This window comes from Astatotilapia calliptera, chromosome 5 (assembly GCF_964374335.1).
Source record: "Astatotilapia calliptera chromosome 5, fAstCal68.1, whole genome shotgun sequence".
Taxonomy (NCBI): domain Eukaryota; kingdom Metazoa; phylum Chordata; class Actinopteri; order Cichliformes; family Cichlidae; genus Astatotilapia; species Astatotilapia calliptera.
In genome coordinates, this window is record NC_137426.1 from 29,184,684 (window position 1) to 29,202,816 (window position 18,133).

At 39.1% G+C, this 18,133-nt stretch overlaps 1 protein-coding gene and 3 non-coding genes across 4 annotated transcripts; all 4 read left to right on the forward strand.

Moving 5' to 3' along the window:
• The first annotated feature begins 57 nt into the window (after nt 1-57).
• On the forward strand, nt 58-17,326 carry stimate (STIM activating enhance). The gene is made up of 10 exons (XM_026168737.2): nt 58-1,032; nt 3,823-3,871; nt 3,970-4,065; nt 4,171-4,292; nt 4,559-4,671; nt 6,811-6,888; nt 7,291-7,434; nt 12,200-12,307; nt 16,123-16,246; nt 16,968-17,326. Exons 1-10 carry the CDS (start codon nt 807-809, stop codon nt 17,081-17,083), a joined length of 1,176 nt encoding a protein of 391 aa, XP_026024522.2. The 5' UTR covers nt 58-806; the 3' UTR covers nt 17,084-17,326.
• trnar-acg (transfer RNA arginine (anticodon ACG)) lies at nt 9,724-9,796 on the forward strand. The gene has a single exon. It is a non-coding gene; the product is annotated as a tRNA-Arg (tRNA).
• Nucleotides 10,540-10,612, forward strand: trnar-acg (transfer RNA arginine (anticodon ACG)). The gene has a single exon. It is a non-coding gene; the product is annotated as a tRNA-Arg (tRNA).
• On the forward strand, nt 11,357-11,429 carry trnar-acg (transfer RNA arginine (anticodon ACG)). Its single transcript has one exon. It is a non-coding gene; the product is annotated as a tRNA-Arg (tRNA).
• Nucleotides 17,327-18,133: the final 807 nt, after the last annotated feature.

Sequence of the window (18,133 nt, forward strand, 5' to 3'; positions counted from 1 at the left end):
CGGCATGCACTTTGTGGCTACGTGCGCGCCACGTGACCCAGCGTCTGTCAACATGAGTGGGCACTGCTGGGCAGGGGAAGCAGCTGGATAAGAGACGGGAGCTGTGACCTGCAGTTATTCACATTTATTTTTCTGTACTTTTTAAACAGACAAGCTGGTATTGTGCGCGACTGTCACGAGATGCCGGTACATGCGCCGTTTTAAACCTTACAGGAAGTATAACTTTGTCTGAAAGCTTTTGCTTAACTGAACTCAGTAGTTCGCTCCGAGGCTAGCTAGGTAGATAACGATAGCAGCACCTCAGTCGCTAGACGGTGGACGGTTTCCCCATCAATTGAAATTTACCTCCGAGTGGCTGACATGTCCGTATAACGCGTTAAACACTTGCTGTTTAGCCGGGCTTATGTTTGTTGCCGATGTTAGTTCCCAGATTAGAAGATTCCAGGTCGACCTAGGAAGTGTTTGCTCCACTGTGTGCGTGTACCTTTAAACTAGCTTTTTTTTTTTTTTAGTGTTGCATTGCCGTTTTAAACTGTGTACACGGCTCAGTTGGGACCACGCTATACGTCGTTGCAACTTCCAGCGCCGACGGCTTCACTTGTCCAGTGACAAAGAAGCTATGGATGCCTGAAGCAGGAGAATGAGTGCGAGCTTTCAATGGAGAGGATGTCACCATCTTTCACCGAAGACTGTCCTGCTTAGCGTATCGATTAGCTGACCGGCAACTTCGCAACAGAACTGGGTCCGAGCGGCTGCTGCTGCTTTTCTTCACTTTATTAATTAGTCACGTCCAGATCTTCTGTCCCATGGCTGCAGCAAGCGGGGTCAACATGCTGTCCCAGCACGGAGAGGTGGCACTGGCTGGTCCAGGAGGAGCAGGGATGCCCGCGGTGTCTCTTACCAATACATCGGTGTCTTCTACACCGACACCAGATCCCAATAACCGGGGGTGCGAGAACGGCGCCTTGATGGACTCCTTTGGGATCTTCCTGCAAGGTCTTCTCGCTGTGATGGCTTTCAGCACGCTCATGTGTAAGTATGGCTAATGCTCTGCTGTGTCAGATATCTGACACCAGCTGCTGATGTAAGCGGGTATCATCCAATAGCAACACTCTGATAATCAAATGTGATATTGATTTCAGCTGGGAGGGTTGAGGTAAATCTATACAGAGCCAGACAAACGACATTAATATGTGTAAATCTAAATGCAGGGGTTTCACTTCACTGTAACAGCATACCAATTAGAGTCACTTGTTGGGGCTTTTTTGGCTGTGTTGATCATTTAAAAAAAAAAAAAATACTTCCTCTCTGCATTTCCTGGCACATTTGACCTCTCATGCTGCATGTACTCCATATACTGCTGAACTTTGCAAAAATAAATGAAAATGACTTTGTTTGGATGTTGCTGTAGTTTTCACATTTCTGCTTGGCAGTCAGTTGAGGAAGCAATCGCAGTGGAGAAGAAAGATATAAAATGTTGCTTTCTTTTGATTGGGTGATGTGCAGATAGAAAACTGTCCTAAGTAGTTTCAGAATATGTTTTTTAAATAAAGTGTTGTATCTCAAGTGATGGTCACTCTATATATCCTGTAGGTGCTTCACAGTAACAGCTACTAATGAGGTTTCTTTGTCTCAACTAGCATATATGGATTTCAGAAGTAGAAATCATCTTATTATTATTATTATTATTATTATTATTATTATATATATATATATATATATATATATATATATATATATATATATATATATATATATATATATATATATATATATATATATATATATATATATATATATATTTATTTTATAAACTATTTAGAGAGACCATCTTAAATAGGATTTGAAAACTGAAGTATCACTGAGTTTTCAAAACACTACTTCTTTCAGTTGTTTAGGGGTTGCCACACTGGATCACCTGCCTCTGTCTCACCCTTTAACTCGCCTCTGTGCATGTCCCTCTTCTCTACATCTGTAAACATTCTCTGTTCTTCTCACGACCTCAGAATCACAATCAGAATTAGCTTTATTGACATAAGCTCTCAATGTAAACAGAACAGACGCACAATTGCAACATGACACAGACAATAATATGTGCAATGGTGCAGAGTCCAACAACATTCCTCTCATTTGTCTGCAGCAGTAGCATAGTTTCTAACAGCACCTTCCTGGTCAACACAAACCGGTGGCAGTCATCATTAACCCAGACCTGAACCAATCTTGTTTCAAGGTTGCATTCATAATGAGCATTGTATTTAATTTCATGATGAGGGTCCTTCCTAATGGGTCTGATGTTAAGAGCGCACCGAAGTATAAATGTCTTTATAACTCAGAGAGCTCTCATACTGGGAGTTAGAAATACTGAAATAATACTTACAGTAATGTAATACTTTAAAATGTGGGGCATGGGTATGAAATGGCAGGACAACCCCATTGATTGCCTTCTTTTAGTGTCCTTTACTGAGCACTCATGGTTCACTTCACCTCTTCAGACTGGACGTTTAGTTTGATCTCAGCTACACACCTGAAAAGTTTTATAAATGCATCTCACACACACACACACACACACACACACACACACACACACACACACACACACACACACACACACACACACACACACACAAAACATGTAGTAAACCTTATCAAACATGCTGTCTTATGTAGTCAACATAGATTGTAGTGCAACACTATATCTAGTTTTTCTTTTTTCTTTGGCTGTCCTTGTCTCGTGATGGCTAAATGTCATCTTGGTGACACCTACTGCAGCATGAGACTGTTCGCTAGATTGTCTCTAGTTGCTTGTTGTCATTAAGCTCATCTTCTTTTACTTCTCCATGTGGACAGACTGTAAAACTTTTCTTTTTACACCTCAGGCTAAGGTAGCTTTACATTAGAAATTGGCAGGCAAATGTCCATAAACACAGACAAGGAAACGCTGGCACAGAAGATTGGGTTCAGCCAGTGTCTGGCACCAAACTGGCAGCTGTGTGACCTAATGAGAGAAGCCTTAGTTTTATGTGGCTCAGCAGCCTCGCAGCAGTGAGTAGTTTTTTTTTTGTTTTTTTTTCTGGGCAGAAGGAGGAAGCAGAGGCCTCTGTCTGCCTTCACATCACACCCAGCTGTAAGTGGGGTGTGTTGGTTATGAAGTCACACTCGTTCGGAGCACAAACTGAGCTCATCGTTTTCCGTAAAAAGCAGCCCTCAGTATATATTTGGACAGAGCAACAACAACATTTAGTTTAAGTTTACAAAAGTGAGGTAGTTTGATGTCCACTTTCCATGATGGAGCCATAAAGCAAAGACTTGAGTGAAGCAGATTGCTTCCCAGAATAACAGTCACACCGATGCACACATACAGTGGCTTTAGTGTTTGTTACCCAGCAGGAGTGCTTAGCAAACAGTTCACTAATAGCTTAATTTGTACCACTTTATTTCATGTATCTTTAAATTGGGCAGACTAGATGAACAGTTTTCCTTCTAACACTGATTTATTGATTCTCTCCCTTTGCGACATTTTGAAAGAAGCATCCATTCCCTTTCACTTAAACTCTCATAGCTAGTAGTTTCATGTCAGCTTGATTAGAAACTCTTTGATTTCTCGCTTGTTCACTTAATTGACTGATATCAGGGCAACGACGGCAAGAGTCTTAGAATAAACCGGTATTCATATACGAAAGCAATAAAATGCTCACTGGAGGTTTGATGGCTCAGAGGAGGGTTGGGTAACTTTGTTTAATGAAAACAAGAGAGAATGCTTGAATGTGTGCAACTCTGTTTGCAAAATCCCACTATCTGTGTGGCACTCTCTTTCCTCTACAGTGAAGCGCTTCAGGGAGCCCAAACATGAGAGGAGACCCTGGAAGATCTGGTAAGGGAATCGAGCCAGCGCTAAATTAATTTCTATGCAAAGAAACCGCATGAGACCCACTGGAGTGCCTTGGAAGTAACGTAAGCGTGTATGTGCAGGTTTCTGGACACCTCAAAACAGGCAATTGGGATGCTCTTCATCCACTTTGCTAATGTCTATTTGTCGGACCTCACAGAGGAGGATCCCTGCTCATTGTGAGTATTTGGATGTCTCTGATAAATCAGAGTAATCTTTTTAAAATGAAGATAATTTAACTTTGTAGACACTCAGTTCACATTAATTTTCCATTTTCCCTCCAGATACCTCATTAATTTCTTGTTAGATGCTTCTCTGGGCATGTTGCTGATCTATGCAGGGGTAAGAGCCGTCAGTGCTATTGTAGAATGGAGGCAATGGGACTCCCTGCGTTTTGGAGAATACGGTGAGGACAGTGCCTGTGATGTCCAGTGGAGGGCAGTAGCTGCCCTTGCTATTATAGCGCTTCAGTGCCATTTCCTACCCTTTCAATGCCTTACTTTGTTCTGTTGGCAATTATGTAACACCAAAGCAGTGACATCTAATATTTTTGTACTATATATATGTGTGTGTGTGTGTGTGTGTGTGTGTGTGTGTGTGTGTGTGTGTGTGTGTGTGTGTATATATGTGAAATACATAATCATGGTTTTAGACAATCATCTGTCTCCCCAGGAGAGCCAGTGCAGTGCACAGCGTGGCTGGGGCAGTGTATCCTCTACATTCTCATCATGATGTTTGAGAAAGTCCTTATCATGTTGGTCCTCCTCATCCCCCAGTGGAAGCAGGTCAGTAGAAGAGTGTGTTTTTCGTACATGATCATACTATACATGCGAGGTAAATTCACTTTACACGGGTCAGCCCTGCCTCTCACTCGGCATGCTGCTCTGGTCTTGTTTTCTACACCTGAACGTTTTGGTGGGTGTTGTGCTAGTTTGTTTAGGAGTAATTTGGGAAGTTTAGTACACAAAGATGATGCCCAGAGAACTTGTGTAAATACAGTAAAGCATGGTTATAGAGAGTTATTATATTTTTGTAATTTCTACAATTTAGTTTAGGTTCAGCTAGTTTCCAGAGTTTCAGTTTAGTTTTTTGGAAATGTTTTAGTTTAATTCATGTTAATTTCAGTCTTAGTCTTTATTAATTATTGTTTGGAGGGCATATATCAGTGGTAAGATCTACAAAAATCAGTACAGATATTTAAAAAAAACAAACAACACTTTTTGAAAGCAGTTGACTCAGTGTTGTCGACATCAAGTCTCAGTAAATAATATATTAAACCTCATGAAGCAACTTTTAATTTAATTTTTTTTTACCAATCCAACAAATACAAATTTTGTGCTATATTTTAGTTTAGTTTTTTCAAATGTGTAGTTTTTATATTTATATAGTTTCAGGTTTTATTTAGTTATATTTAACAATAATAACCTTGGTCCTACATCACTGTGTATACAATAAGGCACACTTAAACAGCATTTTCTGAGTCATTACTCAAAAGCATTTGTAAGTAATGATTTATATTTTTAAGTATTCCCTGGAGAAGGTATTTTGTTATGCTACTAACAGTTTTACTTTCACATTGAGATATACACTTACATAATTACCATTTAATAATTAAATTAATCTCACAAATGATGAGGACACACAGCATCTTTCTTTGGGTGTTTCAGTATGAGCACAAAGCTAACAGCCAAGCAAGTTGTCCAAAGAGCACTTAACTGTGATTTTAATATTGCAGCATTAGAAAAAGAGTCTGTAATCCATCACTGTGTTTGTTACCTGCTGAAGGTCAGCCTCTGGCAGTTTGACTGGGGTTAGTGTACACTCGGGTTTAACTTCACTCTGGGTTCTTCAGTACTACCTTTGTTGGCTCTGCAGATGTTTTCAGAGTCTGTGTGGTGTGAGCAGCAGTTGTTCCTGGCCCAGGGTGCAGCTTGCATTTAATTGAGAAACTATTGCATTCATTCCCCTGCTGGACTTGACCCAGGGGCACTGAAAGCATTAATTCCTAACCACTGGGCCTCCAAAGACAGTTTTTTCATGCCCAAAACAGTTTGTTGTGCTGTACTTTAGCAATTGTGGCGCACTGATTATTTGAGACCTCAGTGTTGGGGGGGGATGAACGCACCTCAGGCCATGCGGTGACTACGTAAGCTACGCAAATTACGTGCGGGATCCGCCTTTCCCTCGTCTCACTATGAGAGTCGGTCGTTGACAACTTCTATACATGATAGAAAAGTTCTTCTTGTCAGGAAAGAAAAAAAAAAGCCTTCAGAGTAAAGTGTCGTTACGGCAGTGAGGTAAAAATGTGGCCTTTTCTCCAGATTTCACCGAATAACAGCAGCGTTAACGTGCTAGCTAGCAGAGCACATCCAAGGTGGGAGAGCATCTTTTGGCGTCTTCGCCTCTTTTATTTAAAAAAAATTTAGTAGTTCTGTGGTTTTGTGTCCGGTTAAAGTAACAGTAATTTTCATTTTAGTCTGTGCGTGAAATAATGGTCTAAAACCACGGGGTTACAGCTAAAATAAATAAATAAATAGAAATAAAAGGTTGTTTATCTGCAACACGTTAATTTAACGGTAATACTGCTGTAATTGTAGTAACCGCGATTTACAGCACAGGGATGATGCCTCATTGATACCTATCTATGCATACTATACAGTCTGCAGATTTGCCAGCTTTCCTCTTTCTTTCCTTTGTATTTGCAGCAGCTGTTTTCCATTCAGCTTGTTTTCTTAAATGCCGCACATTTGCTTATATTTGCTTATATTTCGCTTGAATATGACAGACCCGTCCCGACCCCATTTAAGACTATAATATTGTCATTGTACAATAATATTATGGGCTGCATGTTTAACCATCAAAAGTTAATGCTGTCACTAAGTGCAACATTATATTTGTGCTTGTTGTGTTTGTTTGTGTGGCAGCTGGCACTCCTCAAGCCTATACACAATCCTGCCCTGGAACTGGCCATCGTTATGCTCATCGTTCCGTTCTTCGTAAATGTAAGTCTGCCCTTATCTTATCTTTCTTCTCTTTTTTTGTCTGAATTTTACATCTCCTGCAAAACCAATATTACATGTCTAGCAGGGGTGGAAGAAAAATTGTTTAATTTGAGGACCTAGTTTGTAGTTGAAACAATGTGATAAATCACAATGTATGTTACTCAACAAATCAAAAAATGTTACAAGTCACAATTACATGAATGAAGTGAGTGAAGTACTGCGATAATATTGTGTCACTAACGTGCAGTGAGACATTGTCATTGGTTACCAAAATCATCAGTGCCCATTGTATTGCATGCACACAAAGGTAAAAGCTGTTTCTCTAGTTTTGGTGGATTTTTAAAAACCGCTTGAATCAGTTCTGTAGAAAAATCATCCACCTGTATTTTCTGTGTCACGTAGGCCCTAATGTTCTGGGTAGTAGATAATTTCTTAATGAAGAAGCATAGGACAAAAGCAAAGCTTGAAGAGAGGGAAGAGGACTCACGGGGGAACGGCAAGGTGCGATACAGAAGAGCTCTTTCCCATGATGACTCGGAGTCAGAGGTAAGTTTAACTGGAAAGCTAATGCTAAAGGAGACAGATTCAACTGACACATACCATTTTCATTTCTTCAGTCCACCTGTGTCTCTCTGTCTCTCTTTTTTTTTAACCCAGTAATCTTCTTTTGAGCTCAAACCTAATAAAAAGTGGTACATCGCATTTTTTGATTTGATTGATTTGATTTTTATTGATTAGCATTCAAATATCTCAGTGAAGACATAATAAAGATTACCACAAAGCAAGAAAGCATGAGACAAGGCTAATCAAAAGGTATTGGCTGAAGCATTTGCTTATTACCCCAACCCTTTTAACAAAAGATCTTTTTGCATGCAGCTCCTGTACACAGGGCTCGAAGCAAAGAATAAAACAAAGCAAAAACAAAACAAACAAGATAAGTAACTACATCAAAGCAAAAGAATCAAGAGTTTTTTTTTTTGTTTTTTTTGCTCTTTTCATTCTTGATTTATTTATATATATATATATATATATATATATATATATATATATATATATATATATATATATATATATATATATATATATATATATATATATATATATATAAAATTTTTTTTTTTTTTTTTCTAATACTCTACTTTTAAACAAGGAAAATGAACTACGCCTTTTTTAAATCACTGTCATAACTATTCCACAGGTTAACTCCTCTAACAGAAACACATCTCTGCTTTATATTTGTCCTTATCTTGTTTTTTTTAAAGAAATCTGTTCCCCTTAAGTCATATTGACTCTCTCTGACTTTGAACGGCTTTTGAGTACTGGGGCAAAGCAAGTTATTTTGTGCTTTATACATTATCTGTGCCATTTTATATTCAACTAAATCATAAAATTTCTGGGTATTCAGATTAATAAACAAAATGTTAGTTGGTTCTATATAGTTTGATTGGTTTATAATTCTTATAGCTCTTTTTTGTAACTTGAAAATAGGAAGAGTGTTCGTTTTATATGCATTACCCCATATTTCCAGACAATAAGTCATATATGGAAGCAACAGAGTACAATAAAGTGTGTATAATGATTTTTTTGTTCAGGACATTTACACAGTAAATGTTTCAGTGCTACTGTGGTCCTCTAACTAGTGGTTTACTTTATAGCTGGTAAACTAGTGTTTACATATCTCTTCTCCACACACACACACACAGTATTCATTCATCATTCATTCAATAACATTTTTCAAATGTTAGGACAGATAGGATGGCATCTCCATAAAACCTCTCTTGACATGTCTAGATGACATTAAAGCTTGGTTGGCTCTAAACTTTTTAAATTTTAATGAAAAGAAAACAGAAGTGTTGGTGTTTGGACCCAGTGGTCCCTGTGAGTCCTCCTCTGTTGTTTTAGGATCCCTGGAAGTCTATTTTAAATCTGTTGTTACTGACCTTGGTTTTAAGTTGGACAGTGATTTTAAATTGGACAACCAAATCAGAGCAGTGGTGAAGTCCAGTTTTTATCATTTAAGGCGACTGGCAAGAGTAAAATCTTTTCTTTCGAGGCAGCACCTTGAAACAGTGATCCATGCTTTTATTTCTTCCCGCCTGGACTACTGTAACTCACTTTATGTGTGGGTCAGTTAGTCATTGCTCTCACGTCTGCAGCTGGTTCAAAATGCGGCTGCACGACTTCTAACAGGAACTCGAAAAAGAGAGCATATAACCCCCGTGCTGGCCTCTCTGCACTGGCTGCCTGTGTCTTTTAGAGTTAATTTTAAAATTCTTATGTTTGTTTTTAAATGCCTTCACAGTCTTGCCCCGCCTTACCTCTCTGAGCGTCTTCATCCCCACATACCCACAATACCCTGTCGGTCTCTCAGGTCAGCTGACCAGCTGCTCCTGGAGGTACCGAGATCCAGGAGGAAGCTCAGAGGGGACAGGGTCTTCTCTATTGTGGCTCCAAAATTATGGAATAATTTGCCCATGCATGTTAGAGAGGCCCCTTCACTGTCCACTTTTAAATCACGTCTTAAAACCCACTTTTATTCCTTGGCTTTTAACCTCAGTGAGACTTAGTTTCTCTTTTAATTGAAGTAGTTATTTAATTAATGATTTCACTCTTCTTTTATTTGTTCTTTATTTATATCTCATGTAATTTTATTTTACAGTTCCAATGTACAGCACTTTGTGTCAGCTGTGGTTGTTTTAAAGTGCTTTATAAATAAAGTTGATGAGATAGTCCCTAGATTTTCTGGAATTTTATACTGTTATGCGCATGCTGTTACCATACCACAGAGTTGTGGACACACACGTATTTGTGTAGGCGGCTCCTTTGTTCTGCAGTGGGCCAGTGGCGCAATGGATAACGCGTCTGACTACGGATCAGAAGATTCTAGGTTCGACTCCTGGCTGGCTCGTAGCTTTTTTTTTTTTTTTTTTTTTTTGCTTTTTTTTTTTGCTTTTCTTTTCCTTTTGGTGTTAGATTGACAGTAGTACTCAGTGACTGTTGTCCCTTGCTGGAAGTTTTTTTTTTTTTTTTTTTGAAGGGGGGGGGGGGCAGTGTTCTTGTTTCCTTAGCAGGTGTTGATTAGGAAAATGAAATGATCCAGACAGGGTGTAGCATTTTAAACAGTTGTTAGATTAAAATTTAAAAAGTAAAGTAAAGGATACGTGGGAGAAATAGTCTTTGCAATGTTTGTTCATCAGAGGGCACTCAGCAACTTTGCTGTTAGAAACATGCCACAAAGTCAACAACCGGCTGGTCCAAGTAGAGTAGGGCAGAGTATAAATGCGTATTATTATTTTCATGTTATCTTAGCAAGGACTCAGAAATCAATACACATATTATTATCCTTTGACTGAAATGATTTTTGGCCTGTAAAATTGGTGGTTGTTTATAAGTTCATGTGCAGTGTTACAGATTTGTATATATTTGATGTATGTATGTTCAATCTCAAAGCAATATCAGGCTTACTTTTGAGGCATTTGAACACTGTAGCAGTCATGCAGCGTTGACAAACGCAAGCTTTGTGTTACTTCCTTCTTCTTGTGTGTTGCTGTTGAATACCACATGCAGTCAGCAGAGCAATAGACTGTGGGGGATGGGCTGAGCTGTAGTAAAACGCATGTATTCCTGTAGGGAGGCACTGCATTCCACTGCGGGCCAGTGGCGCAATGGATAACGCGTCTGACTACGGATCAGAAGATTCTAGGTTCGACTCCTGGCTGGCTCGTATATGTTTTATTTTCTGGGTTGCTTTGATTTGGTTGAAATAATAGAAGCAATTATTGTTATTCTTGCATAAGATGAGAACAGTCATACTATGAATACATTTTCTCTGACCTACTTAACGCTATAGTAAAATTACAGCATAACTTCGTTAAATAAAGCTACAATGACTAGCTTTTAAGATTCAGGAGTTTGTAACCTTTTCTGTGGAGAGATTTTAGGGCATTTTGTGACCACAATATTGAGCATAAGTCCAGTATTTAATCACTCTCCAAATTCCTCTTTATGAAAAACACAACAACTCTCCTTAAAGGGGACCTGAAACACTGCACATATAAAGGCTAATTTACACGATAGAGCACTGCTCTCAACCACTGACATGGATGTAACAGAATCAATAACTCAGAGGAAAATAAAGACACTAAAACCAAAAATCAGTTTAAGGGGATCACATTTGTGCTGTCTTTGCTGCAACAATGAGTTTTAATTAATTGGCTGTTAATGTCTAGCGTTTCTTGTCCCCTTTAACGCAGTCATCTTTTCCCTCCTATTTATTTGTGAAGTAGTGTTTACTCCAGCTTCTGTTAGGATGTGTTTACATTGTGAAACAACATCAAATGGATTTTGAAAGCATGAAAGGTCACAGCAGTGCAGTTTAGCTTCCCTTTCCGAGAAAGTGTTGCTGCTACACGTGGACCTTGCACCCAGGGCACAACTGTGGGGGATGGGCCACAGTGGTTGAACCATGGGGCCAGTGGCGCAATGGATAACGCGTCTGACTACGGATCAGAAGATTCTAGGTTCGACTCCTGGCTGGCTCGTAACTTTTCTTTTTTCTTTCTGGGGTTACATTGACAGTAGTACTCAGTAAAGTCTTTCTTTTTTTTGTTTCCTTTTCCACATGTTAAAATACAAAATTAGCAGGGGTTGATTATGAAATGATGCAGACATGTATTGGCTTTTTAAACAGTTGTTAAGTGAAACTTTAATTCGACTCCTCGCTGGCTTGTGATCTTTTCATGTATTAAGTTGTGCTATTACTTTAGATTTTGTTAGTTTGTAAAATAAAACAGTCATTCCCACTGTTTTTTTTTTTTTTTTCTTAGTGAGAATATTAGACAATATAAAATTATGCTATCATGCTTTCGTATTATGCTCATTTGGGAGCTCGAGTTTTATGTGGGAGGTCTTCTTTGTTAGGTTTATGTGCTTTACTCTGCGCCCCCCCCACAGACTTTCTTTTCATGTATGTTTTGAGCAAGGTTAAAAACAAAAAAAGCTACATCAGCAATGAGGTTGTGAGGCTAGATTGGAATATGATTGTGCTTTTATGGGAACGGGCTCTAAAACATCTGGAGGGCAAATATAAAAAGAAATATTTCTGTGTTTATCCCCATTGTGTGATCAAGCACTTTAGAGTAAACAGTGCACCTGGGAGTCAACATGATAATGATGATGGCAGTCATCATGGATCTTTTTTTTTTTCTTGTTTTTGTTTGTTTGTTTATTTGTTTGTTTTTTAAATGTAACCGTTAACCTCGTCTAACCTTTGAGGTTTGATATATCTCTGTCTCTCCTTCGTTTTCCTCAGATCCTTTTCTCTGCAGATGACGAAATGGATGAGTCTGATGAAGACGATGTCCGTCGACTCACTGGTGTGAAGATGGTGAAAAAGAAGAAGCTTCGCATGGGGATCCCTGTCTGACCTGCGTGCCTAGCTTTACTGTTAGGATCAAAAAGTCTGCGTACATTTCCCCGTTCCCCTACAGATTGTGTGATATTGCCTTCAATCAGTGACCTTCAATTACAAAATAATACACTGTATCTGAAGCTCCTTTACCATTGGCTCCTGGAGGACAGCTATATGAACTTTTTTTTTTAGCAGTCGACCTTTTTTCTTTCCTTTGTTTTTTTTGGGTTTTTTTTATCATTGTTTATTTTAAACATGGCTCTCATGATGTGAGTGTTGTGTTTCAGGACACTGGGAAAAACAATGAGTGAAGTTACTGTTAAATCCTTAATGTAATAGGAAAACTGAACTGGCTCCAGCAGAGCCAAATATGATGTACTGGGTTACATTTGATATCCTTCCGAAGTGCACCCTCCTCCCCCCAAAACAAACAAACAAAAATGAGCAAACAAACAAAAAAAAAGATGTATTCCTTGTGTTCATTCCACGTTAACATCTGTCCTGTTGTCGTCACATGTAGATGCCCCACCATGGCCTGTGTTATACGTGTGTCTGTGACGGTGTGTACAATTGCACACCCTTTAACTTTAACAGGAGCATTATGTCAGGTTTTGAATCACTGTATTGACTCTACCGTATATCTTGTACGTGATGTTACATTAGTCGAATGGAGCACATTAATCCTTGCAGCAATCTTCCATTTCTTTTAACAAAGACATCTGAAGTCTCTTTTGAACTGTTGAACCTGTAAGACTGCAAGCGCTGCACTGCAGCATCCTTCTAATGTCAGCTCAGCCACTGTTTTTTCTGTAAGCAAACGACTGCAACATGTCTGACTCTTTTACTGATGTGCTCTGACTGTATGTTTTAGTCCTTGAATGTACTTTTTTTTTTTTTTTTTTTTAAGTTTTGAGTGTTTTACTTTCGGGCCAAAAAAGGTGAGTATGCTCATCCCAAAAGTGTTTTTTCAGTAAATATGGGAACAGGTTCTTGCACAATTTCCCATTTTTCTCAGCTTTTGCCTTTCCCCGTTCTAATGTGTGGGGTTTTTTTGTTTTGTTTTTTTCCTTTGTTATTGTTGTGTTTTTGTTTTGTAGTTCCAACAATGTGCCTGAGTTAAATTACCAGCAGTCTTTTTATTTTTGGTTTTGGTTCGGTTTTGTTTTCTTTGACTGTTTTAAGCAGAGCTCGAGATCTCCAGAGGGGTATACTACGAAGACAGTTTTAACACAGCCAGGCTTTCTTTGTGTTAGTATCATCTTATTAGTACATGCACATTCCAGTAAAAATGTGGAACTTCATTCAGTGGTTTATTAAGATACAGCTTAACAACTTGCACAAATGAAATACATTCCCCTAGCATAGCATCTACATTGCGCTTAACACATGCTGTAAGTGAAAATGTGAGACTTCTGCTAATTTTTAAACTGAAACTCAGAACATAACCTGCTCCTGTCCAGTAATGGAGTCACATTAGTGACACAAAACTCTGAGTTTATGCTCAACATAGTTTTCTAAACCACTAATCTCACTTTGCAGTACACCCCTCAGGCATGAAGCACCATCCAGCAGGCTCTAATCTTAAGAATGTGACGTACATAGACCTCTAAACTGTAAACAGTAAGTGCAGACCAGGCAGCTGAGAGAAAGGGTGTGCTTGTGTGTGTGATTTAACACACACACACTAGTGTGTGTATATAAACTGGCATGTCCTGAATATATGTGTGACTGCTGGTCCTGTTTAAAGTAAAAGGCGTGACTTAAACTACAATGATTACGGTGCTGCTGATGATTTCATTCTGATGTTTTTGGCATGTTGGTAAAGAAGGAAAGACTGTGCGTTTTTAAAAAGGGGAAAGTACGGGACAGTGCAGAAGTCATGGTAACTGTCAGCTGAACTAGGACAAAGAGGGCTTTAGTATTTTGCAGAGCTTAATCTACTTCATGAACAACATCTGATGGAAATAAGTTATCATATAAATGCTTTCCAAATAAACGGTATGATACAGAATGAAAGTAGTGGATTACCTTTCTGTTGTGGCAGAGAAAAGGTGTTCCCTGACCGGGAATCGAACCCGGGCCGCGGCGGTGAGAGCGCCGAATCCTAACCACTAGACCACCAGGGATTGAAAGGGACCACGGTGTGACGTCATAAAATGTGTAAACGCATTTATGTTAAAAAAACAAAGGGGGATGATGTTCATCCCAAAACTGTTTTTCATACCTTGACTTTTAAACTTTGTATTTATTTTATAAAAGTGAGATTCAAAGATATTCATTGATATCTGCATTTGTTTTGTTTTGTTTTTTTAAAGCCATGTTTAAACAACAAAATTACAACACGGTGATGATTTCAGCATCTCTTTAATTGTGGGGATTGCTTGCTGTTTACCACTAGGGGTAACGCTTTCCTTATCAGAGTCGACCGGTAATGATTGTGTTCCCAGAAATAGATCTGCTTTCAGCAAATACACATGCAGTAATTAAGCACCAGGAGCCATTCTTAGGGGCTCTTTACAGTTCACGACATGTTGGATCAACAGCTTAATTTAAAAGGCACCTTTTGTCTCTTTGTCTAAGACTTTTTGTCTATTTATTACTTTTACTGTAAGTACCATGTTCTGCTCAAAAACATATAATTTGTTGCGTTTGATATTTTAAGTGTTGTGGTTTTAAATGCTGATGATGGAGCTCCAAGCCAGTTGTTTAAGGGTGAAGGATATATTTAACGGGCCAGCATAAACATACATGCGTAATGAGATGCTCTAAACATCGCACTGGGAAAAGTCTTAATAATCATCATAATCATCATCTGCACAAACGGGTAATCCAAATGATGGCTAAAAGTCCTATAACTGCTTTGACTGCTCTAAGTGGGTAACAATCACATACAAACAGTAACGAGTCTTACTGTGTGTCACTGAGTTAAAACAGTGATGAGTCGGTGTTTCCATGATCCCACAGCTCACACCTTGAATTTAAACACTGATGCCAAGTCTAATGAGTAATATTGCCTAAACTGTTTGCTTACTTGTTCCAGGCTAAAAAGAAAAGTGTAAACGCATTTAAAACAATCCGGATCGAGTGCATAAAGTAACATGATATTAAGTCCTAATGGTCCATACGAACAGATTTGGCAGAGAATGCGTACTGAAAACACAACTGGTCCAGATTGACATTTGGGCGGCTCTTACTGGTCCAGCCCTTATTTTGATGGTTAACTGGCTGAAAATGCTTTTTATGACATCCCAACAAGAAACATCCTCTTGCCTAAATCAAGTTATTGAACTGAGTAAGCAGATTCCCAAGAACTGACTCTACAAGGCGGTACTGCTGGGTGGTGATCACTAGTTTAATGTAGTCCAAAGTGCAAAGCTCTACAGAGACATTTTCAAAAGAGGATGTGAGTGCAGGGTTAACCGGAGGAGGAGGTGTAGCCTTCTGCCACTCCTGTTGTGTCTTGAAATTGTCAGCTGTTGGCCTGTAAGCTTATCGTTAACCCCATTCCAGCTGTACTATCCTTCACGTCACACCTAATAATACACTGTGACAACAGGCAGTGGAACCGATGGCAGGGGGGGCCTGACTGACTCACTGCAGGCTGACACAGGACTATATATAATGTCTGGGGGACAGACACACACACACAACAGAATAACAACCAACAAATCAATTACACTGTCTGCGGGATCAGAGCACCAACTCTAACAGCCATGTCACAGGTACGTTACATCACCTCACATACAGCAAATGAATACACAATGAATCCACGCTTTACCAGAGAGTCACATACGTTTTATTTGCCCTTATTTTCTTTACTGTAGCCAGGCGAGGTAAAAAAGAAGAAGCGCCCACCGATGAAGGAAGAGGACCTCAAAGGAGCCCGCAGTAAACTGGGACTGAAGGGCGAGGTTAAGAGTAAGACCTATGAGGTCATGGTGGAGTGTGGTGAGTAAAGTCTTTGCTGTCTGCAAAGGCATTATGTCTTCCTGGAATAACAAGTATGAACTCATGGGCGCATAGACCGTAAACATGACTATGTATATCTCGTAAAAACAGACTAGTTGACTTTGTGTTGTATTAGTGTCCGATTGTTTAAAAGAGAGAGAGAGGGAAAAAAAAAACGAGTTCCCTGACCGGGAATCGAACCCGGGCCGCGGCGGTGAGAGCGCCGAATCCTAACCACTAGACCACCAGGGAGAGCTGAACCTACGAAAACATGTATCACTTTTAAAGGACACACCGACGATGAGTTCCCCGTGTTTCGTGTAGTTTTCTTGATAATAAATCACCAATGGTTTCTGTCGGAGTGAGTGGAGGGACATTTTATAGCTTCTTCAAACATTGACATTGGACTCTATGAAGAAGTAAATACAGAAAAAAAGTCCTACGACAGCACTATCTCACGAACATTGCACACATACACATCCATATAAGTGTACTAGATGTCCACACTCCAAACACCTCATAGTCTGATATAGTTTTAATAGCAGCTTACTTGGACATGACGTTGAATGATTAGTATTCCTTTGGGGTTGGTGCCTGGTACTAAGAAGTGCCTGATTAAAAATTTGAATGTCAAATTCTCAACTATGAATCGAGGAAGTGCCACAAATAGAGAGTGTTTTTCTGACACGTGTCTTGTGTCTCTGTCTCGTTCTGTGATCAGAACGCGCGGGCAAAGTTGCTCCATCTGTGTTCAGTGGTGTGAGGACAGGAAAGGAGACCGTGCTTGACCAGCCCACATCTGCCAAAGCTCCTGGAGCCAGTGTGTTCAGCAAGTGAAGCACACTGCAACCTGAAACCAAACAAATAGCACAGGATGAACATGCACACTGTTGGCTTTGTGCTTCAGACTCAGAGACTTTTAAGTGTGTGCTTCTTCCTGCTTTAATGAAAAATGTAAGAAAGATTAATTGAAGACAGATGAATGTGGTTCATTGCTATGATTATATATTGTGAATTTTTTTTTTGTTTTTTTACTTGTGTTCAGCATTTTCCTAAATAAACTCTCACTGTGACAAGCAACCTTAAGACTTTTATTTCAACATATTATAATCTGCTTATTGTAATCCAATTATTGTAAAAGTAAAAAAAAAAAAAACACTTTCGAACAAATGTTTTTTAATGAAAATGTGCACATCTGCACCAAAATACAAATGTGTGATAAATCCTGATGTTCTATTATTGTACAGGACTGTAAAGCTCTTTCTTTTAAAGTTATGTGTTAACAAATCTCTAGATTTTCAGAGGCCTTCCCTAAGTATCAAAAAAATAAATGTTCATTTGTTGTATTTTAAACGCTGATCCCTAACTAGTGAACAAATAGAAATGTGGGGGTTGGTCAGCATAGTGCCACAAAATGAGTTACCAGATCTGGCTAGGTCTGGAATAGAGAAGAGCCAACATCAATAGTTGTTTGCCAAAATTGCAACACAACAAATAAGCAGACAAAAATCTAGTTTACTGTCTGCGGAGATTATGTCTACTTATGTTTCTGGGCTAAATGACAAACACATCTTTACATAAATGCTGATGATGAGAAATGATAAAAAGCCTCTTGTAGTTTCTGACAGGTCTTCACTTTTTAATTCCAAGAGCATAAAAAGACTGTAAAGTAAAGTCCCACACAAGAACCTCCTTCCTTCAGCCAAAACAATGAAGACGAGATGTGGAAGATCTTGGAGTGACCTAGCCAGTCTCCAGACCTCAGGCCTGTAAAAAATAAAGTTTCGAGTTTCCAGGCGGCAGCCAAGAAACCTAAAGGATTTAGAGACATCTTTCCCCATCTCACAATGCTGTGATTGCAGCCATTCTCCAGCTTTCTGTGAATGG